We start from the raw sequence: 24184 nt of genomic DNA, 5'->3' as shown, positions 1-24184 counted from the left end.
AAGAAGAAGAAGAAGGTAGCAGGAGGGGAAGAATGAAGGGGGGGAAATCGGAGGGGTAGACGAACCATGAGAGACGATGGACTCTGAAAAACAAACTGAGGGTTCTAGAGGGGAGGGGGGTGGGAGGATGGGTTAGCCTGGTGATGGGTATTGAGGAGGTTACGTTCTGCATGGAGCACTGGGTGTTATGCACAAACAATGAATCATGGAACACTACATCTAAAACTAATGATGTAATGTATGGGGATTAACATAAGAATAAAAAAAAAAAAGTGGTACTGTACATGAGAACAAAAGCCAAAAACTCTAATAAGGCAAACCATCCAGTGTACTCAAACTCTAAAATCACATGGGAAGTACCCAGAAGCTCCATTTAAAATTTCTACAAGTCTCCATATACCTCCTCATTCTTTAATGTAACTATCTTTTCCTTTCAAAATCTTCCAAAATAATAATTTAAGGCTATGGTTTCTTTTTTTCTGGGTTTTATAAAAATTGCTATTAGTTCAACAGTAAAAAAAAAATAATAATTTGTTCTTCATTTAGCTATACCACAGGCTAAATAGGTTGGGAGGAAAAAAAAAAAAGACTCAGAACTTTACTTTTATTTGTAATGTTCTATGGAAAAAACACATGCTGGGCTTCAAACAACTAATTTGAAACTTGTATTTTAGAACCAGTTCATTAGTATGTCAGATTTAACATTTTATGCTAGTATGTTATTTGGCTCAGGTTTATAATTATTAAATTGTTTCATGGCTTTTACAGGGTTCAAAATTATGGATAATAATGGAATACCTGGGTGGTGGTTCAGCACTGGATCTTGTAAGTATTTTTAAATAATTACACACGTACACATCTATACTTTAACTTTTTTCTTTCAACTGGAGTAGGCAGTGGCTTTTGGGCAAGCTGAATGGTTGCTCTAGTTAATATGTTCAAATTAAGCTCTTTATTCAGGACCACTACCCTCATGTAGATTGAGCCAGATTGCAGGATTGGGCATATTGCTGACACTCTTAGAGTGTGTATGAAATGCAAATAGCTTAATGAAATAAAGCTCTGCAAATTAGGACTGTATGTGACAATTGCTATCAGTTTAGAGTTTTACTTTGCAAGCGTTTCCCTGAAAAGACAGAGCGTTCTTGGATTTTTTAAAATATGTGATTCAGGTAACTGTCACTAAAACTGGTTCTTGGGTTCTCACCAAATAGGCCTATGGACCCAGTTCCCTACAGAATTCTCTCTGCCCCCCCATAGGCCATTTGGAAATGTGATGGTATTTTTGGTTGTGATGATGACTTGGAATTGCTAGGGCCATTTTAGTGGGCAAAGATCAGGATACTAAAATCCTGCAATCCGGCAGGAGAAGTTTCACCCAATGAAGCAGTGATTGTACACAAAATCCCTTTGAGAAACACAGGTTGTTTTCCCCACGTTGGTGTGATTCTATCATTGCTGTTTCCCCCCTCTTTAAATCTTTATTAATATGACATTGTATTTAAAATTCAATATGCATTCATTACTAGAGGCAACTTTGTGTAGTAGGATGGCCACTGGTCTGGCCTATAGGAGTTTGAGGTTATGGGGCTAGCTATCTTCATAACTAAATCTGTGCCTATGAACCAGACACATAAATTCCTTAGACTTGGATATCCTATAAAACAAAGAAGTTACTGCTAAGTTCCCTTTTGTCTTCAATATTATATGACTTATATTTTCTTAGGATGCTTCTGCTTTTGAAATTATAGAGTATGCTGTTTCTAAAAATAAAGTGTTTTGATGATTAAGATCATCAAATAATATTTTAACTCTTATTTTCAAGTGGAGATGAGTTTTCCCAACCGTGAGTGATTAAATATTTCTAAAAGGGTTTAATCCTCCCTGCCAATGACTGCAAAGTTTCAAATAATCCTATGAACAGAAATGACTGTAAGAGATTTTCTTTCCTTTAAACAGAACCATATTTAAAGCATTCTAAAGAAATGGTAATTAAACTTGATGGAGAGTCTCATCTCCTTCTAGGAATTCATCTCATTTTAATCAGTTGCTGAGTTAGGTAATCCTTCCTTGTGTCTAATCTAATTCTTATATCCTAAAGCTTGAGTTCATTTTTTCTTTCTTTCTCCTCTCTAGTGATAGAACACAACTGGTGTTTCTTTGTATAATAATCCTTCATGCTTATGGAGTCAGATATCATTCTTTTGAAGTTAAATGACCCCATTTCCATTTGTCTTGTCACATAGTTTTATTCCACAATAGTGTTTTCATTAGCTCTACAAGAAGCCTGCCAATTGCACCACGATCCTCCTTCTACTTTTTAAATATTAAGAGCCCTTTCCAAATTGATCACAGTTCCCCTTATCTGGTCCCCCAAGGTGCTCACCATATCCCTTCCCTATTCCACAGAAAATCAAGAGACCTAGGTCCTAGTCCTGGTTCTGCCATTGACTAACTGGCTAATATTGGACAAGCCATTGAACCTCTGTGCCTTGATTTCCTCAAATATTGAATGAAGAAATTCGATTAGTAATTGCTCGAGGTTTGTTTCTCTCGCTCACAAATTCAAGAACACTGTGATTGAATGATAAAGTTCATGTAACTGGCCTTTGTAAGGAGGGCCAATGATGAGAAAATGTGCCATACAAAAGAATGCTAGCATTTGGGGAATCTAAGAAAGGATTAGGTTGGAGGGAGGGCACTGCTATTAGGGACAAGAGAAAACAAGAAGGATGCTGGGCAGAGAGTATTTCTCACTTTAAACTGGTGCCCAACTAAAGGAGTGTGATTATGACTTGTAACTGACATCAGCATTTTAGAGTGTATACCTCAAGATTCTCTCCCATTCTTGAAAAAAACTTAGTTGTGTATGAACAGACTTTGTGCATATTGTAGGTTATTTTATGGAATTGATCATCCCTGACTTCTTTCCAGGAAGAATTGCGGTGGCTTACAACAAAAACTCATACAGTAAGGCTAATAGAATAAAATAGGGGCACCAAAGAAAAAAGTTGGAAACAATATGCTAACCATAAGAGAAGGCATAACGCAATGTGCTGCATTAGGACCGGCTGATTAGGACCGGTTGAAAGTCAAAGGAGTGGGGGGAGAGCCCCAGGCCCACAAGTATACAGTCTGTGAAAGAGCAGATGTCCCTCTCTTGCATGCTCTCGGTAGACAATAGAGGCAAATTACCCAAGGCCAGTATGCAGCCCTGGAGGCAGAGGTATTAGCTATTAGAGACACTGGCACAGTCCTCAGTCATTGAGGAGTTCAATTATGCACTCCAAGGCCAATGGACCAAGATTTCAGCATTATCTCTCCCAAGGTTGTACAGCAAATAAAAAAACAGTCTCTGTTCCATCGACTTTACCTTCGTTCTCTTTCCAACTCCCCTTTTTTCTCATCTTCTCATTCTTGTCAACATGGCCAAGGAAATATTTTAACCACAAGCCTTGAAATAGTTTTCTGTCTGATAATGAACCAGGAAAAACCCAGCTGTAGCACCCCATTCCCATTTCCCTGCCATGGAGCCTCCCCCTCTCATCCTCCCCCAGTACCCCGTTCATCGAGATTGTACTTTTCCTGAATTTTAAACTGGACCTAAATATACCCGATAAGCCAGTGGGTCTGTAGAACCCCTTTTTTGTGTGTTTTTACAGAAATATACTTTTTAAAAATTCTGTATTACATAATATATTGGCTTATCCAGGCCACTTTTGGAAGTCCTTCAGAATGACAAGTAGTATCCCTTACAGACCTTGCCCGATTTCTTAAGTAACTGAGGGTATACCTCCTCTGCCCCTGTCAACATGTTATGATCAGTGATACCAACTACAAATCCTTAGTATGACCTGTGTCTCTCAGTTATTTGGTAGTCCCTCAGAATTTCATTGCCAGCAATCAATAAAATGCTATTTTCACCTTTGAGAACAACTTTAATCACTCCTGTTTAAATAGAAACTTTTGGGGTGGAAGTTGATAGATTTATAAGTAAATAGATAATGTTACCTAGGAAAGGCACCTATTGAACTACGGATATCCCCAGAGTATACTGTATATCCAGGCCACAGTTAATAGTCAATGATGAGACTGAAGTACGGGGTCTATTTTAAGCTGTTAAATTTCAACATGAAAGTGCCCTTTATTCAGAATAAATACGGCATTCATGAAAGATGAAATACACAAGGTGCCAAAGAGCTGGGAATCCCTCCCAGTGTGAGGCAGAATGGGCCATGTTTGATTTTCACCACCTCTTCCCTCCTTCCAGCAAACAGAACTCTACCTCAGCTCTGACTTTAGATTCCCACCCTTTCCTGTAATATTGTACAGTCCACTGTTTGTGCTTTATGAGGTACCAGAATTTTAAAATAACCATTTATTTTAAAGAGAGATTTTCAGATATTCCATTACAAGTTCTCCTGAAACCTAATCATTGCTTTCCTTGTATTCCAGTTGGAACTATTGGCTTTGGTACAGGGATGGGGAAAGAAAGGGAAATGTGTTACATTTATTTGAAAAACCGTATTCCTTCAAGATTTGATTTTTTTTTTTTTTTTTTTTTTTTTACAATGAAAGTCTGAATAGATTAATTATCGTATTCCTGGCTAACTTTTAAATTTCGGTCTCAAAAAGGCTCTCTGCTTTCCAAAGTGATTGAGATCCAACGAATGCTAAGAACCAAACCATGCTGTGGGCTGACTGATCTCAAACATTTCTTGAATTTTGTACCTAAAATCAGTTTACTGTAAATAGTTAATCATTTAAATAGCCAACGCCAAAATTTAAGTAGCTGATTTCTTTTTTCCTAGCCAAAAAGAAAAGAAAGCTAATTCTGTCTTAAGCATATTTCTTAAATCTTGGATGTAAATATTTAGGAACCTCGGGACTTGGAGCTGGTACAGAGGTCACACTGCTTCTATTATCTTTCAAGATTAAATCTAATCATTTAAAAACCCTTTCAGCCCTTTGACTTAACTTGTTTACTCTCGTCCCTCACCTTTTAAATTGTTTTTCCCTTTGTTTCAATATTGGCTCAATAAGCAGAATTGCTTCATATATTTAAGTGATTCCCTTGTTTCAAAGATAATACCAAGTTTGAACTAGATTGTTCGGATGTGTGTAAAAGTGTGTGTGTTTTCCCCCCTCAGCTTCGAGCTGGTCCATTTGATGAGTTCCAGATTGCTACCATGCTGAAGGAAATTTTGAAAGGTCTGGACTATCTGCATTCAGAAAAGAAAATTCACCGAGACATAAAAGGTATACAGAAATTTTATATGAACCTGGGAAACATAGCTGCATTCTGAGGAAGCTGAGGGGTTTTTGTTTCTTTTTTCCCCACAGCTGCCAACGTCTTGCTGTCGGAACAAGGAGATGTTAAACTGGCTGACTTTGGAGTTGCTGGCCAGCTGACAGATACACAAATCAAAAGAAATACCTTTGTGGGAACACCATTTTGGATGGCTCCTGAAGTTATTCAACAGTCAGCTTATGACTCAAAAGTAAAGTGTTACCTGTACAAAGCTGTTTTGTTTTTAATAATAGGTTTTATATAGCATGCTAGTCGATGTAAAAAAAACTGCCCAAATTTTCCTTCTTTTAAAAGTATTTTGAAAGCTAGTGTTATGTCAAGTGTTCCTGCTAAATCGTAAGTTCCCAGGATGCTGATAATATTTTGACCCTATTCCCTTCAATAGCCTTCCATCCCACTTAGAATAAAATCCAAGGTCCTTACTATCACATACGTAGCTGTCTATGATCTGGCCCTTGTCTGCCTCTCCAGCCTCATCTCCTTTTATTCTCCTCTATATTCTGTCTCCTTCAACCACAGGGGCCTCACTGCTGTTCCTCAAACATATCAAGTACCACTCTGGCCTCAGGATCTTTGCACTCACCCTTCCCTCTATCTGGAATAACCTTCCTTCCAATCAGGTCTCTGCTTAAACATTACTTCACAGTAGGGGCGCCTGGGTGGTGCAGTCAGTTGGGCGTCCAACTCTTAGTTTCCACTCAGGTCATGATCTCAGGGTTGTAGGATCAGCCCCATGTTGGGCTCGGTGCTCAGTGTGGAGTCTGCTTGAGATACTCTCCCTCTCCCTCTGTTGCTCCCCTCTAAAATAAATAAATAAATCTTTAAAAAAAAAAAAACCCATTACCTCACAGAGTAGTCTTCCCTAGCCATCCTGTGTAAAATTTGCAGCCCCTTGACCCCATCATTCATTATTCCCTTATCCTGATTTTATTCTTTTCTTCACAGAACCTAGCACCGTCTGACATCATATTATTTATTTACTTATCTCTCTCTTCTGTTGGAACACAAGCCCCTTGGCAGCAGGGATTTTTGTCTGCTTTATTCACCACCTCAATCTTCAGTGCCCAGAATGTGGTGTCTGGCAAAACGTTAAGGAATTTGATAATTTTTTTAAATAAATGAATTTAATTAATAAAAATTTTTTACATTTACATTACATTTCTTGGGACACTTTATTTTTTTTTAAGATTGATTGATTGATTGATTGATTTCCTCTCTACCCCCAACATGGGGCTCAAACTGACAAGCCCAAGATCAAGAGTCACACGCTCTTCTGACTGAGCCAGCCAGGTGCCCCTCTTGAAACACTTTAATATCATGTGACACACAGGCTGTTTCATGGCAGTCTGTTGGAATGGAATTTCGAGCTAATACTTTTTTCTCTCTCTTATTCCAGGCTGACATTTGGTCATTGGGAATCACTGCTATTGAGCTAGCCAAAGGAGAGCCACCTAACTCTGATATGCATCCGATGAGAGTTCTGTTTCTTATTCCAAAAAACAATCCTCCAACTCTTGTTGGAGACTTTACTAAGTCCTTTAAGGAGTTTATTGATGCTTGTCTGAACAAAGATCCGTCATTTGTGAGTATATATTGCTATTACTACTATTTGTTTTTGATTATTAAATCTATATAAGCAAATGTGATTTTTCTACAGTGAGGAATACGGTGCATGTGAAAATTGTCTAAGATCCTTCTAGGAACCTGGCTCTTCCTTCTCTCTTGCTAATTCTGTTCAGTCTTTAACAAGATCCTTACTTCCTTTTTCTCCTTCCTCTGTATCTTTTTTCTCTTTCTCATGGTCCCTAGTTCCTTCCTTATTCTATTGATCATTTCTTATTTCAGAGGGAAAGAAATTTGAGAAATAAAGTTCCTGTTACAGGAAGTCATTATTAAAGTACACGTGTAACTACCCACAGTGATTTTTATTCAACTGTGTTTTCATTTTTCATGGAAAGTGATGTGTGCATTTCACTTCTTTAAAAATTTAATGTTGAGAAATTCCAGCATATTAAGTTGTATGCTTTTACTGAAGTCTAATGAACTCCACTCGTTTACCTGGCAGATTTGATCACAGTTGCTTTACTGTTTCTAAAATAAAGCTGCCTGGTGACTTCTAGAAGCTAGAAATGTACAAGAACTAAGTTTTGATGTAACTGTTTTTAAATTGAGAATGAATATTCTGATATTAACAAAACCCTAGGGGAGAAATATCCCCCACAGCACCCGGTATTTGCATTTAGATGCACTATGAATTAATGTGTGATGGAGAAAGGATTAATCTGGGGATCATACGATGTATGCAGATGATAATAAAGTTACAGCCTTGCTAGTTGTCATCCATTTGTCCAACTTACAGTAAATATAATAAGAGTATTTGAAAGCACTATATTGAAATGTTTTTAAATGTTAACTTATTTTCAAAATCCTGTTCTGTGTTTCTCTGCTTTTGAGAGGTCCCTGCCTGCCAGTTTGCCGGTAGGTAGGCCACCTTTTCGCCCCCTGGGCTTGAACAAATTGGTACCAAGGTAGTAAATTCAATTTGGTTGCCTTGAGCCACTTCAAAAAGTAGAATTAGCTGTTTATTGCCCTACAGCATTTTAGTTGTCCTCGTGTTTATAGGCCTACTTTTCAGATGTACCTTTTCTGCTTAATCATTGAAATAATTTTTTACTACCCCTTGCAATCATAAAGAACCTGGAAGTATTCATGTGTCCTTCCTCTTTTTCCCTAGCGTCCTACAGCTAAAGAACTTCTGAAACACAAATTCATTGTAAAAAATTCAAAGAAGACTTCTTATCTGACCGAACTGATAGATCGCTTTAAGAGATGGAAGGCAGAAGGGCACAGTGATGATGAATCTGATTCTGAGGGCTCTGATTCGTATGTACAAATCATTCAATTTTTATGTAGGTAGCCCACTCTAATATTGCCTATCTTATAACTAGTATCCACTATGCTTTCTCTAGCATAAAATATAAACCTTATTTTAAAGTTTTACTGTAGAAACTGTGGAAATCTTTTAAAATCATAGTCTGTGGAGTACAATGAATTTGGAAACAGGTTTTTTCTTAGAAGTGAATTGCGCTATTTTTAAATGGTCTCGGTCTAACCCCTAGTGGATACTTGAGTATATTACAAAATTTTGGAACAAGATTCGATTAAAAGTGTTATATTAGTTTTCCCCAAAGTGATAAGGGGCTGTGTCTTCTCATACTTTGGGCAAACCTGCAAAATCCTTCTGGAAAACTGACCTCCAGGCCTTTCCCACCCCTTGGCCACATACTAAACTGTGATCACACTGATATATTTAAATATTCATCTATATATGATTTCTACCTCCCTAAAAAAGTTCCACCAGTTTTCTAACTGCAGCATTGACATTGACATCTGAGATTCTAAGTCCATAACTTAATGTAGACCAGGGAAGTCTGTAGGTTACACCAGAATTTACTCTTCCACTGGCTGAATCAGCACAAAGGCAACACAAAATTTCTTTTGATAATACTCTCAGAGTCCTGCATTTATGAGAAATTGCCCTACTTTTGAAAAAAATAAAAAATACCAGGATGATTTTTGTGCCCTGTTGTAACGGTTTGTTGGCCATGGCTGCCCATGAAAGTAGCCCGTGGAACTTTAAAAAAGAACCAAAAGCCACGCCCCAGGAGATCCTGATCCAGTCAGTGGGGAGGGGTGGGGGCAGGCCTTTATCTATATGGTAAGAGGTCTCCACCTGTGATTCTGATGCACACTTAGGAATTGAAGACCACTGCTCTTCTCCAGTAAATTGTAGTATCCACCCAAAACCAAGATCAAATGCTTTTTTTTTTAAAGATTTTATTTATTTATTTATTTGACAGAGAGAGAGAGACAGCGAGAGAGGGAACACAAGCAGGGGGAGTGGGAGAGGGAGAAGCAGGCTTCCCTCGAAGCAGGGAGCCCGATGCGGGGCTCGATCCCAGGACCCCGAGATCATGACCTGAGCCAAAGGCAGTCGCTTAACCAACTGAGCCACCCAGGTGCCCCCCGAATGCCTTTTTTATACTCTGATTTTTTTTATATATCAGAACAACTCTTCAGAGTCTGGCTGCATTGATTTGGTATCAATGATTTGATATTTTCACCAAGCTGAATTATTTAGGAACTTATATTAGTATTTTGGGCCATCTCTTTAGGGAACCCACCAGCAGAGAAAATAATACTCATCCTGAATGGAGCTTTACCACCGTGCGGAAGAAGCCTGATCCAAAGAAGCTACAGAATGGGGCTGTATGTACATGGCAGTGATCACTTCCTCTTGATAGACTCTTTTGGACTAATGGAGTGAGATTATGATGGCCAAAAATTATTAGAATTTAATACCCCTAAATGCCCGCCTATCTCACTGTGTCCATAGTATGCTTCACTTGCCATTAGTTTTGAGCTAATTAAGTAAAGGTCATGGAAGTCGTTTAAGTGGCCATCGGTATGTTTTTAAATGCAATTTACCTAGACATGCGTACACCCAGTGGAATCGTGGATATCTGATGTAATCCTAGAGGTTAGAGGCCTTCTGGATGATGGATGGGTGGGAAGGAAGCATGGAGACGTGCCTTATATTGGGTCTTTTGGGAGGGAGGTTTCAAATTAGTGCTCGCTTGTTATAGAATAAGAACACCATGACTTATTATGTTCATTTCATGGGCATAATCTATATTATTTGTTCCAAGGAGCAAGATCTTGTGCAAACCCTGAGCTGTTTGTCTATGATAATCACACCTGCGTTTGCTGAAGTAAGTACGGATTCATTAGCTTTGGATATCTATGTTAAGAAGTCTGGTAATTTTAAATGTTATTGCTATTGATCTTTCTCAGCTTAAACAGCAGGATGAGAATAACGCTAGCAGGAATCAGGCAATTGAAGAACTTGAGAAAAGTATTGCTGTGGCTGAAGCCGCCTGTCCTGGCATCACAGATAAAATGGTGAAGAAATTAATTGAAAAATTTCAAAAGTAAGCTTGAAATGTCATTTAAGAAATTATTTTGACATTTTCTGTGGGATGTTTATGATACGATATGATTACCTTGATTCAGTCATTTCAACTATTCCTAATTATTAAGTCACTTCTTAATAGTTGTATGCTTAAAACTGTTTTATTTGTCGCCCATCTTAAACACGAGCTTTTGGAATTATCTTCGGGCGTTACAAGGTACTTTTCCCCCTGAAAGAAACGGCCTGTTTTGTCTTTTTCTCCTTCGCCTGCTAGTGGGGGGATAGACGAAAGGTCACAGAGCGTATTTTTATTTGGGCCCTTGTAAATACCATTTGGGAATGCTTTCATTCTTGCCACTACCCTCATCACACTACTATTCACATAGTTTCCAGTGCTGAAGTTCTTACGTTTAGCCCCCGTAAGAAAAGTTAAGGGAAGGATTGTAGGTCGAGGAAGTCAATACAGAGTACAGAAGATCCTTATGATTGACTTCAGTTTCCACACTGTCTCAAACTGTTGGTTTAACTTTGTTCCCATTCAGTAAAGTTCATACATTTAATTTTTATATTCTCTTTTTAAACCAGACTTTTGTATGCATGCACAAACATGCACACACCTCCTTAGCTCCAACAGAATAAAGCAATACTAATTCTAGTCTCAATCCTGTTATATATCGCTTCTCGGTGCATCTTTCTACTTGTTTGTCTTTGTGGTGCCACTGGGATCCAGTTGGAACAAACTATACGGCCTATGAAATCACACACTCTGATAGATCTTCTATCTCATGAAGCCTATTTGTCCTCATACACTAAACTAACCCCTCTTCAAAATCCCTTAGATTTTCATGGACAACTTCCGCTCTTTTCCAATTTGCAAACAAGTCAGCTGGAGGTTGTCAAATCAGATATGGAAGGGATTTTGGTTTTTTTGTTTTGTTTTGTTTTGTTTTAAAGATTTTATTTATTTGACAGAGAGAGACACAGCGAGAGAGGGAACACAAGCAGGGGGAGTGGGAGAGGGAGAAGCAGGCTTCCCGGGGAGCGGGGAGCCCGATGCGGGGCTCGATCCCAGGACCCCGGGATCATGACCTGAGCCAAAGGCAGATGCTTAACGACTGGGCCACCCAGGTACCCCGGAAGGGATTTTGTTTTTAAGTGGGCCCCACATGGAGCCTGAACTCACAACCCTGAGATCAAGACCTGAGCTGAGATCAAGAGACACTTAAACCAACTGAGCCACCCAGGCACCCCTACAGAAGAGATTTTTGAACTTCTTTATATTTTAATGTCTACCTGATGAGATTCAGTAAAAGAATTTAGTTTGCTGAATCAGTACCTTTATTGCAGAGTTCATACAGATGAGAAATATAAACATGTGTAGTTGTATATAGGTTTAAATTTTTCTTCATTTTATAGGTGTTCAGCAGATGAATCCCCCTAAGGAACTTTTATTATTGGCTTCTATTTCATACGGACCCAGAGAAACCCACCAAAGCTACTTCAAGCTTAACAATGCTTAACTCATGAGCTCCATGTGCCTTTTGGATCTTTGCAACATTGAAGATTTGGAAGAAGCTCTTCAACTATTTTGTGATGGTGTTTATCATTTTATATTTTAAAGAGATTATTTTGTAAGGAATAACTTTTAATACTATAGTTTCACCTGTATTCTACTAAATGTTGAGATACAGTTTTGCTTTTAGGTATCATTATTACTTAAGTTACCGGGATGAATACCTTTCATGTTTTGATCCTTAGTTAACTGTACACTCATGAAACGTACAGGTCTTTCAAAGTCATCCTAAATATTGAATGTTTGTAAATCATCAAGCCTCAAAACACTTTAAAAAAAAAAAAACACAAGCGTATTCTAAAAATGACTGTTGGTGGGGAGGTAGAAACAAGTCATTTCTTCTTAAAACAGAAGTTTTTAATAAGCTCTTGGAAATGAAACCTGAAAAGTATTGACTCCCTCTACCGAGTTGGGATGATTTTCCAGGCAACTCAATGACAATCCCATTTGAGAGCCCTGTGTTTGAAGCATTTATAGGCAACATGTAGCAACAGAGGTACCTCTTGGTGTGCAGTATTGACCTTCTCTTGCAGAAGAGGCAGTTAACCCTTATTTAACATGGTTGGAAATTTAAAGCAATACTAATGAGCCAAGGATGGGGCTTTGGCAATACTGGAGGAATTTATCAGTCTTCGTTTTTAAAATCTTCAACACATATAGCATATTATATTGCTTGGATTTGGGGAGCTTAAGTAAAAGCTGATAATCATGTGATTAAGTACCTGATCAACAGGTATGAATATAACTTACACCAGCATATTTTCGTCATGGTGGTGAGATGTCCTATAAACTATTTATACATTTTTGTTCTCCATAATTATCCAGTACATGAGCATCATTTGTTCATTTTTGAAAGGGTATTTAAATAAGCATTTTCTAGTTCATATGAAAATAACCAGAGTACAGGATGATCTGTGTCCGTACAAAAGTTAAGTTAGACTGTACAGTTATTTTCAGTTATATTTATGGTACTGTTACATGGGAAATACCTTTTTTCTTTTAAGCCCAGTATATATATTATGCCTGCCTAAGTTCCAAACTGGGGCTGTATTTCAGTAGTTGTAGAATTATTGATATTAATTAGTTTTGGTAGTTAACGTTTTGTTGTTTGGATCTGCACAGTTTGGTTTTTGCACAGAAGTCATTTCTAAAAATCAGAATAATTGCCAAATATTAGAAGAAAGGTGTTCTTCAAGTAAAGAATACAGTTTTTAGTCAAAGTGGCCATTACCTCTTCTCTTTCTGTAGTAATACAGACACTTGAATAAGTCGTGGTCATGTCATATGCCAAGAAAGTTCTTGTATTTTGAAGTAATGGTTCAGTTGAAATTTTCACCTGCTATGTGACTGAAATGCAATTACAGTTTATAATTTGTAGAGGTCTAGAAATAATTTTGCAACTCGTATCATGGGTTGAATGAATATTTTTGTAAAAGCAAAAGCAATGAATTTATAAATGGATTATTTGAAACTTTAAAACACAGCTGCGTCATGGATAGGAATTATATTGCTTATTCATTAGAGTTATTAGTCCTGTAAACTGTTTCTAGGCGAAGCATACTCCAGTGTTGTGGGGGGATTGAAAAATAAATATTTAAATTTCATGGTCCTCAGTGTTTGTTTTCTCGAGGTGGGGGTATGGGGCGGAATTTTAATTGTTTCACATTTTGTCTCCTCTGCTCTTTAATTTGTTATTGGAACTTTAACACCACCGTCTCCATTGGAAACTAGAAGGTGTTCTTCAGATTTAAGCATTGATTATAGCTACCATGCATATCTGTCCCCCTGTCCTGACAGAAGTATTGGTAGAGTCCTCTTTCACTCAGAAGTGCCCTAGGTTGGACAATACGTTGTGTGGTCACCCTAACTATGGTTTTATTAGGAAATCAAATACAGATTTGAACCCTGTAGTTCTCTGGGGAGAACAAATTTCACAAAGACTTCCAGAAATTGAGATGAGAAAGAGCATGTAAGCCTAAAGGAATTTGAGTTTGTCCTAGAGAAAAGGTCAAGGATGAACTTAGTATAGCTCTGAGGATCTATAGGATTAACATATAGGTGACTGGGCTTCAATATATTATTATTATTAAATCGCTTTTTTACATTAATGTTACTGGGTAGGAGCAGGGAAGAAAGTGCTAGAATGTGGGAAAGGCTCGAGAAAGGTATATTAAAAGGAATTTTTCTGATATAAGGACTAAGAAAGTAAGAACATGATGCAAGCTCTATATACGTGTGTGTGTGTGTGTGTATACACATACACTTATGGGGCACCTGAGTGGCTCAGTCAGTTAAGTGTCTGCCTTCGGCTCAAGTCATGATCCCAGAGTCCTGGGATCAAGCCCCACATCGTTGGGCTCCCTGCTCAATGGGGAGTCTGCTTCTCCCTCTCCCTCTGCCCCTCCCCCTCTGCTTCTGCTCTCTCACCCGTTCTCTCAAGAATAACTCTTGGTTCATGAACTCAGTCTGGTTTTAACACTATCCTTCTTCTCATCAGCTACCCCAATTTACCACTTCTCCCTCCCTGACTCTACATTTTCCCCTGCCTCCTTCCTTTTTCTTATTCTCTAACTGTCCCTTCCCTTGGTAATAGACCAGAACCAATCATTTCTGAAGTTGACTAAAACAAAATGAAGATCATACTTGCAACTTATTTTTTTAAATAAATGGATTTCCATCACTCTTTATTAAAATACCATTCATCTCATTTCCTTGCCTACATACATGCAACAAGAGATGGCAAAAAAATAAAGTCTTGCAGGAGAAAGTAGATAAACCAACATGTTAACTTTTATCTGTCACTACATATAATAGATAGTTAAGAGTACAGAAGTAGTCAGTCAAACATCATAATATCTTCATCGGGCATATATCTGGCTTTAGAAATTGATTAATTCATGAATTTCCAGGGTTTAGAATTCTTCCAAGTCCTAGATGCATTAAAAACTTGTATTCTGATGAGAGGATCTATGCCACGAGCTTGTTCCTGAGGTATAGGAGGGCCATGCTCCCCCTAATAAATGTTATAAAAATTGAAGTCTTTAACACACAACAGGACCATTTTTACTGGAACCTTTAGTCACAGTATGGCTTAAGAACAAAATGAACAACACAGTCACAATCTACTAAATCACTAAAGGACATCAGAGGCCAATGCTATGCCAACCCATACTGTCACCATTATTCAGTGTTGAAGAACCTGAACTTCATCGATAATGTCTCTATGGGGAAACGTGTAACGGAGGTGACAAGTAGCCACCTTGCCCGACCACGGTGCTGGTGAGGAATGGGTATGTTCCAGAGTCCCTTCAGAGGAAACTGAGGAGGGGAGCTTGAGGAACGAGGCAGCAGCTGGATCTTTAATAAGCTAGGTGCCCAAAAGTAGGAGATCCCCTTAATACCAGTGAATGATAACTAAGAAAATGATTTGTGCAGAACGTTCCTTATATTTTACCTAAGTTGGCAACATGGAACTGGCCCAGAAATGTTCACTGATTTCACACTTTTAAGCTAAAAAGTAATTACATGGTTTTAGCAAAGTCCTGTCTTCAGCAGTTGGTGTATTGAAAGAAACACCTTCATCCTCTTCATCAAGCTGTAGACTACCAGAAGATAAGCGGATTCTGGCCATGGGTAACCTTGTTCCTTTGCCATACAAAGAGTAGTAGTCTGGTTTAAGAATTTCTGATTCCGAATCACTGGATTCACTAGTTACGTACCTTTCTGCTGCTCCCTGATCCATTAAAACTGTTGGAAACTCCTGCTCTGCAAACATATATGTAAAAAGGTCAGCTTTACGACTCAGAGTAGGACAAGGCCCTAAAGGTCTAAATTCGGACCCAAAAGGAAAACGGATCGTTTTCATGTCTGATTGGCTCTGGGATCGTTTTGGGGTTTGCTCTTGAATGCTATATGCAAATGCATCTTCTAAATTTGGGTCTTCCGCTTCCAGATCTACGTTGATGTTGCTCCTACCACTAGTCCTGGCTGTAGGTTCTTGGAGTTCTTGAAAGTCTTGCTGAAAGCTCTTCATTGTGACATTCCTTGGGCTTCTTTTGGCTGGCTTCATTGCAGCAGGCTCTAGACAGCTGTCTGGCCTTTCCCTTTGCTCTGCCATGACTGGGGACCGTTTGGGCACCTGAGGTGGTCTGTCCACATAAAAAAAGACTTGGGGAGGCATAATATCGACCTGCTGACCCGTACAAGGAATATAGGGCACATCTGTGTAAGTTAGCTGCCTTGCTGGACTCACTTTGCTTGCAAGGCCAGAAGATGCGCTCATGTGATTGTCAGCAAACTTACAGCTTGGTTGGAAGGAGCTCAGAAGACTCCTTTCCTCAAAGTAGTCTCTGGGATCCGGGTCAGTGCTAAAGACAGGGTCTGTATAAATAAAAGGGAAAGAGGAACTGCTTTGGGACTGATGTAACAGTGTGGGATCCGCCTCTGGTTTGGAACGCTCTAGCTCGGCTGCAAACATCACCTCCACTGCTGAGTTTCTCCTCCTATGGTCTAGCACTGGCTCCGATGCGTGCACTCCATTCACATTTCGGTAATACCCACCGCCGTACGCTAGTCTCAAATCTTCCACCTTGCAAGAGAGGACATGTTGGTGAAAGAAGAGAAAAGCCATTTGGTTGGGGTGGGGGCAGGGATCTAAATGCCTTGAATTTCACAAAGGTATTTTTCACAAGGTCATTTCGATCCATATTCTATTCCAAGGCTGATGAATGGATACAGAATGGGAAATACCTTGTACCATATCCCAATCCATGTGCTAAAAAATACACATGACAGTCTCCTTTCTCACTGCATCCCACTCCCTGCCTCTGAGTTCTCCATGTTCTTCAGCCGGCGTGGGACTTCAGGCAGTATGGTTTAGTAGCTCATTTATAAATGAGCCAGGGGTTCTGCCTTCTGGTTCTGGCTCTGCCGTGTGACCTTAGGCGGGTCTCCTAACCTCCCTGCTCCAGCCTCCTCCCTATTCTCTGAAAAATGGTGGGAAGGAGGGCTATGCACGAGAGGGTCACATGTTAGATGGCCTTCCAGCATTGTACCTCTGTGATGCCTTTGAAATAAAAACTGCCTATGACTTGAATGAAGACATGAGAGTTTGTGAGACCTATAATTATTTTTTTTTTAGGGAGAGCAAAAGCAAAATAATTACCATGGTTAATGCTTATAAAACTCAAATGAAGCCATCATCTCATGATTCCAGGAGAATAGCACTTTGTTCTTGAATTAAGTGAAAAAATTACACAGCAAGAGTACTTTAAAACGTTAACCCAAGACCTTAGAGCTTCCTCTAAGCCTTAAAATTTTTCATTAGGTTAAAAAAAAAAAAAAAGCTTTTTAGTTTTAGAAATTCATTTGGATCTGCATTTTGCACAATGTTAGCAATATAAGTTGCAATTTAGAGATGTGCCAGATCCTTTCAGTCCATAAGGTACACACCAGTGGTGATTTATTAAATGGTCTTCTATTGGCTGGAAAGACTGAGCTGACAGACCTCCTGAGGAGGCTAGCCTAACTCAAACAGAGTCGCCTTTTTACACACCGGGACATTCTGGCAGAATCAATTCTTAAAAGCATTTGACATGTAGATGCAGTACATTTATCTAAAGAAGGGATTTTCAGAAACCTTACTTGTTTTGACACATCAGAGAGGAGGTCCGGTGAGGACCTACATTGTCGCTCGTGGTACTGAGATGGGTAATGTTTCCTGCAATCCGCAAACGGAGAAGGAATTGAAATGGTCTGCAGGCACATACAGAATACATAGAAATCTCTACATTCAGCTTAAAATCAACATGAGAGAGAGAGAACCATGTACCTCTCAAATGGCAAGCTCCTCAACCTCCCTTTCTTTCCATATTCCAAAAGCTGCCGTTGGGTCCTTCCACTGTGATAAAGAATGAGATAGACATTTTATTAACACCACTCAGGCTACTAAAACTCCAAAGCTTCATTTACTGTTGGAGTCAAGAGTCCCAATGAATGACATAGGCCATGAATCTGACCATCACAGTAATGATACTACCCGCTTTTTCAACTATCAGGCCTAAAGCAACCTCAACTTCTCAGAACCCAGAAAGTTTTTAAAAGCTTCGGAACAAGACTATATCGCAGTTAAAAATTCTGGCCTTGAAAATGAACCGACTCTCCTGTAAAGGCCTTTTCCCTACCTGCAAATTTACACACAATTTCTAATAAGGCTATGTATCCAGTTTCCCAATTCCTGACAGAAGAAAAACAGCTAACTAAACAGGAGAAGAGGTTTGCTCCAGCCAGACCATACACCAGCAAAGAAAGCCAGCTGATGGCTGGGAGAAACGCAAGAGCCAAAAAAGAAATCAGGAAAAATAATAAAACCCAAAAAGTCTGAGCCATTTATCACCCAGGTGCAGGGACTGTCGTGCCTCCCCCCACTCCCAGACCGTCGCCTCCCCTGGATAATAAGTGATGTTTATAATAGCTCCAGTCATTCAGAGAAGGGCAAAATATGCTCAGTATCATCTGTTTAAGAAGGCGGGGATTTGTAAAATACATTTTGGAAAGATTCCATCAAAAAATATGTATGTTTTTAAGATCTCAGTTCTTACTGAGGCGGGCTTCCACTATTTGAAAATCCCCTATGGAAAACATTCAATTAGAAGGTGGTTTTTTTGTTTTGGGGTGTTTTTTTTGTTTTTTGGTGGTTTTTTTTGTTTTAAATCTTAGCTAAGAGTTTTGAAGGCTTCTTCCAAAGAATTCCTAGGCTGGTGCGTTCACGTAAAAACAACATCATATTTTGACCTTGCTTCCATTCCTCCAAAGTGTCCCCTGCCGCGAAAAGCCTCTACTACCATACTGCTTAGCGTTCTGCCGCCCTTAGCTCCTCCAAGCCTGTCTCCCCACCCGTCTCTCACCCAACCACCACCAAACAGATGTTGTTGAGCTTTCCTTTCCATGGCTTGCAGAGAAGTTGTGATATAAGGAAAACAACAGGTTCATTAAATACATCTTCTCAAACAGCATAAGACCCCCCCCAATCCTTGCCAATATTCTGATCTAGCCCCTTAACTAGGGTGCTTCCCTCCTCCTGTCTCCCTGTTGGGAAATATGGACCTCATGTGTCACGCAGAGAAGGAGCAGTAAAGGGGATCACCCCTTAAGTGATTCTTCATTGCTTCTAGAATTCAACGCCTTCCACTGCCTTCCACGTTACTGAAAAGAAGTTGTGTGTACAGCTGACCTATGTGCAATATTTCATTACCTATAGCGGAAACTGGAACCCTTGCTGCACAGTAGGGTTTTGGGCTTGGATTTGGGCTCTTCAGAAAGTCTGAAGAAAGCATGGTACTCCACACAGGTCTTCCAGAAAGCCTTGCAGGCATCTCGGCTGGCCATGGTGAACTCCAAGGTGTCCTTGCACAACACCTGTGTAAACCAATTTCCATCAAGCCAAACATCCTTCAAGACTATCAAAGAACTTCGAATCCCAGTGCTTTCCAAACTATTGGTCCAGGGGCCCGTGCAGCTTCTGATTTTCCACTTGGCTCCCTACAGGCTTCACACCTACTAAAACCAAATGATTGGCAACCTTCCGAGGAACAGACAGGGCCACTGCTCAAAAACAGAGCCTTCTCTGAGAAGCCAATCTCGCTCTGGAGCCCCCGTACCTCAAACACATTTTTACCCCCTCTTCTCTGCCAGGAACATTTTTATGAAGTTGTAAATTAGGTTAAAATGAACATCAAAGGACATCCTTTCAAGGTGACAAGAAGTTATAAATGACCAACAGGAAACAGGGGGAGGAGGCGATTTCCTTACAGATGGTAGGCTTTATAGGATAATTACATGTATAGGAGTCTTTTTGACATACCAGCTAGAAACATTTAGTCCTCCCTATGCTGCCTTGTTCTACGATGCTCTGTATTGCTCATTTAGCATATCCTAATCTGCTCTAGGGGAGCTTAGCCTTTCAGACCTGAAGTTCAAGTTTTCCCCATCCCCCCAACCCACTCTATGACCCCCATTTGTGCATGCGTGCATGCAGCCCTGTTTTCTGCTGAGCCCCCCTTCCCTATTCCTTTACAGGTTCCCACATGCAGCCCTGGGACACTCCACAAGCTTCACACTGGAGACAGTCTCCTGAACTGCTCAAATGAACACTTTTGTGTAAGGCCACACTATTGCATCTTCTGTAGGTCATTTTTCATTTCCTTTAGAGTCACAAAAGAACATCCTTTCTAGTACCTTTGTCGTACCCTGTACAATGCAGCCTTGACCAATAAGAGCTGCTTTTGCCTAATCTATACCCCCACCCCCACCCCACCTCCGCCGCATCCTGCTTTGGCAAATAGTAGGTGTTCAATTATTTGGCATGTACTCGGTGTTCAGTTATTTTTGTTTAAGGAAAGGAGATGAAAATATAAAATGGGGCAGATAACAGCAAATAAACATGTCCATAGCCCTAGATCTGGTCACTTCCATTTGACTTATCAGATCCCTGGAAAAAAAAAAATGGTTTTTAAGGAGACTTGTCTTTCATTCCAGCCACCCCGTTTTCCCACTAGTTTATTCATTCTGAACTGCCAATAGGATTTCTTGGTGTTTTGCCTCTAGTGAAAATATGACTAACGCTCTGGTTTATTTATGTAGAGGCAAAAGAGAGAGTACATCACCCTTCAGCTTTCACCACTCACATTCAGACCATTTGCTGAAACAACCAAGAAATCCCAAGTGAACAGAAAGTAAAAGAATTTATTAGAAAGCTACTTACCAAGATGTTGGCATGAAGTTTGATGAGAAAATGCTTTCTCTTAAAACTCAACTTGCGGATTTTAGCCCAGTTGAAAGTATTGATCTTTGTATTTCCCTGTAATGACAGGCATGGCAGATTTCAAGGTGAATGTCAGCACAAGCTGGTTTGGAAGACAATGAGAACCCGCTAGAAAACGCACTTCATGCATGGGACCATCCTACCTCTTGCACAGACTGATCCTGTCATACTAGGTATGACTAGGTAGAAGCTGTGGCCAAAGAAGCCATTCGAGGGAGACATAAGGCTGCTCCGAAATGCAAGCAAGAAGGGGTATGCCTGGGGAAGGTTTCCAGCCAGGATAGGGAGATCATGGGAGGAAGGGATGACTGCCACCCCATTTACTCAAACACCTTCCATAGCTCCTCACTGCATGTGTCATCGAGTCTAAACACGTTTGGCTGGGGTGTCCTGCCTCAGCTGTATTGAACATCCAGCCTTCTATCCCACTGATCCTAAAAAACACCCTTCCATCCAACCCTGTACCTTCCTTCCCAGAGGGCTCCTCATTCTCCTTACCCAGAATTGCCTTCTCCATAGTCAAGCTGTCTTGCCAGTCTGGTAGCATCCCCTCTAAAATATTCTGTTATATATAGTTATACCTATATATAGGTACAACATATATATATATATATATTTGTATATATATATATATATGTTGTATATAGTTATACCTATCCATTTGTTGGTTGGTCGGTTGCTTGATATTTGTTTGTTGACATGGTCCAAAAATCAAAGGTATACAAAAAATATATACATCGAGAAGTCTCGCTCCCACCACCATCACTCCTATATCTGTCCCTCTGTACCCATCTATCCATTCTCTATGGGTAACCACATTTATTAGTTTGTTATGTATACTTGTCGCGCAACTTCAGGTAGATAGGATAGATTAGCTTTTGATTACTTATTGACTGATATTGATCACTATTTCTCTGGTCTCTCCAAATAAATTGTGAGTATCTTAATGACCAGAGCCATAGGTCATGCTTAACGTTAGTTTGTTGACTGTGCCATCCTTTACCCTTCTTGGGGCCTTTGTCTGTGTGCCCTTTGTCTGGAATCCCCTCCCTCACCTGCCAACCCTATCTCTTTGATCTGGACAACTTCCTCAGGTCTTGGCTTAAAATTTTTTAAGTTTATTCATTTACTTATTTTTAGTAATCTCTACCCCAATCGTGGGGTTCGAACTCATGACCCCGAGATCAAGAGAGTCGCAAGCTCTTCCAACTGAGCCAGCCAAGGCACCCCCTTAGCTTAAATGTTAAACCCCTTTCACACGTGTTACCTTAGCACCCCATACTTCTTCGAGCACAAAAACATGGCATTTGTTTAAAATTGCTTGTTTCATTGTCCGTCTTCCACCTATTAGAATGCAAGGTCCATGGGGCACCTGGATGGCTCAGCCAGTTGAGGGTCCGACTCTTGATTTCGGCTCAGGTCATGATCTCAGGGTGCTGGGATCGAGCCCCGTGTTGGGCTCTGCACTCAGCAGGGAGTCTGCTTGAGGGTCTCTCTTCCTCTTCCTCTCCCTCTGCCCCTCCCCCTGCTCATGTTCTCTCTCTCTCTCTCTCAAATAAATAAATAAATAGATCTTTAAAAAAAAAAAAGACTTTGTAGAATACAAGGTCCACGAAGTCAGGATCCCTCCTGTTTCCCTCTGCAGCTCTAATATCTGGCACAGGGGGCTATACAGTAACTGTACTGACGGAAGGATGAATGAAGGAATAGTTGCTGCCCGACTCTGTAAATATACTCAAACCCACTGAATTGTACAGTTAAACCGGATGAATTGTATAGTATGCAAATTATATCTCAATAAAGCCGGTTTTGTTTGAAGAATGCAATACCGAACACATACAGAGTACTCAGTACACAAGTATTCTTTGACTGGATTTGGGGTGGGACAAAATAGACTGGCTACGTCATTCCACACTGTCCACAGAAGTACTCCCGCCGGAAGAGCTCACAACTAACATGACAGCCTTGCTCCCCTCCGCTTCCCCATTTTCTCCCACGCAGTAGGACCGATGGGGGGCGGTTAGAGTGGAATGGGTAAAATTCCTTCCTGGGGGAACAGCTTTGCCTGTGGCCCATTGGGTCTTTTGCCCACCCGTGTACTCTTGTGCTGCAAAGTTTACAACCCGAAACATGAGAGGGCCAAGATTCTTCTAGCCGAGTCTGCTAGAAGACTTGCTTTGGTGCTCTAATTTGGTCCCTGTGGGTTGTTTCTGGTGGATTTGGACAAGGTGAGTGCACTTGGTGTCACAGCCGAAGCTTTTAGATGCCAAAATCCATATTCGTATTTAGGGTCTACAAGTTCCAAAGGGCCTCTTGACTTTCTCTCTCCACCGTGCTGGCCCGATCGAATGTGTGAGCTCCTCAGAGTCACAACAGCCCGTCAGAGGCCACAAAGGGAAGCAAAGCACGTCGAGGGGAGATACTCGCAAGTATCCCCTCCCTTTCTGGCTGGTGGTAAGACTGAGGGGCGAGGTCACCTCAGGAACGGACACCCACGTTGGAGCCAAGATAACCCCCAAAGCTGCAGGCCTTTAAAGGAAAGAATTGTTACCCGTAACACCAGTACTCCCATGTGAGCGACAGCCAGGTGGATCTGCATGCCTTCGCCGTCACTGGCGGGGTGAGGCCTGATGCCGTACATATCCAGCTTCCTCGCTATATCCAGTAGCAGAATGTCAGCTTCAGCTGGGCTCCTGCCACTGCAAAGGGAAATAATTTATGAGCCTAATAAATGCAGCAAGAAAGACACCTCCGCCCTAAGGGCTCCGTGAGGAGCTCAGTGTATTCTTGAGCCCGAAGCTTCTCTGACTTAAGGATTTGCTTTTAAGAGTCTGTCCCCAGCTTTCGTGTTCCCTGCTGGTGGAAGCTGGTGCTGGCTGAAGTACTCACACGTGCTTCTGATGAAAGTGCATGATCTTGCTCTCTAAACAGTCTTGGTTCGGTAAGTAGCGGGTTTGTGCCAGATGTTTCTTATCTGTTTCTTCATGAAAGTCTCCCAGTTCTGCTGCATGACAGAGAAATGACATTTTTCACATTAGCATTGAGGAGTTTAGGAATGGAGCACTCAGCAGACCCTCTGGCCTCCCCCAAACAGCCCTTTCTTTGCAGCCAATGTGGCCCTAGCCCCCCCGCCACGCCATGCCTTATATCAATTTATATTTTAGGATATGGGGGGGAACTGAGTCTTTTTCAGATCAGAAGCAGTGCGTTGCTCTGAAGTCTCAGTATAGTAAATCACAGGCACAGTGTATGTCTTACAGGCTCCGGGATCACAGATGACTATTTCTTTTCTTTTCTTTTTTTTTTTTTATTTATTTGACAGGGAGAGACAGCCAGAGAGAGAACACAAGCAAGGTAAGTGAGAGAGAGAGAAGCAGGCCTCCCGCCGAGCAGGGAGCCCGATGCGGGGCTCGATCCCAGGACCCCGGGACCATGACCTGAGCCAAAGGCAGACGCTTAACGACTGAGCCACCCAGACACCCCCAGATGACTATTCCTTTTTTTTTT

The 24184-nt window shown here is 40.6% G+C and overlaps 2 protein-coding genes across 2 annotated transcripts in view; one reads left to right on the top strand and one right to left on the bottom strand.

Annotated features, from left to right (window-relative positions):
• Nucleotides 1-13460, top strand: part of STK26 (serine/threonine kinase 26) — a 53903-nt gene extending 40443 nt beyond the window's left edge. The window contains exons 4-12 of the mRNA XM_081808244.1: nt 769-825; nt 5151-5259; nt 5344-5501; nt 6708-6893; nt 8046-8194; nt 9487-9580; nt 10021-10083; nt 10166-10302; nt 11700-13460. Of these exons, the coding sequence (XP_081664370.1) occupies nt 769-825; nt 5151-5259; nt 5344-5501; nt 6708-6893; nt 8046-8194; nt 9487-9580; nt 10021-10083; nt 10166-10302; nt 11700-11724 (978 nt within the window). The 3' untranslated portion in view covers nt 11725-13460. The remainder of the gene's footprint in view (nt 1-768; nt 826-5150; nt 5260-5343; nt 5502-6707; nt 6894-8045; nt 8195-9486; nt 9581-10020; nt 10084-10165; nt 10303-11699) is intronic.
• A 1172-nt stretch (nt 13461-14632) lies between these two features.
• Nucleotides 14633-24184, bottom strand: part of FRMD7 (FERM domain containing 7) — a 49221-nt gene continuing 39669 nt past the window's right edge. Inside the window, exons 6-12 of the mRNA XM_081809271.1 lie at nt 23567-23681; nt 23229-23376; nt 20618-20713; nt 19109-19272; nt 17687-17755; nt 17500-17575; nt 14633-16444 (exon numbers count right to left, since the gene is read on the bottom strand). Of these exons, the coding sequence (XP_081665397.1) occupies nt 15362-16444; nt 17500-17575; nt 17687-17755; nt 19109-19272; nt 20618-20713; nt 23229-23376; nt 23567-23681 (1751 nt within the window). The 3' untranslated portion in view covers nt 14633-15361. The remainder of the gene's footprint in view (nt 16445-17499; nt 17576-17686; nt 17756-19108; nt 19273-20617; nt 20714-23228; nt 23377-23566; nt 23682-24184) is intronic.

The sequence above is a fragment of the Leptonychotes weddellii genome, chromosome X (assembly GCF_054177405.1).
Source record: "Leptonychotes weddellii isolate Sample4059 chromosome X, ASM5417740v2, whole genome shotgun sequence".
In the NCBI taxonomy this organism is placed as follows: domain Eukaryota; kingdom Metazoa; phylum Chordata; class Mammalia; order Carnivora; family Phocidae; genus Leptonychotes; species Leptonychotes weddellii.
This window is presented reverse-complemented; position numbering and strand designations above follow the sequence as displayed.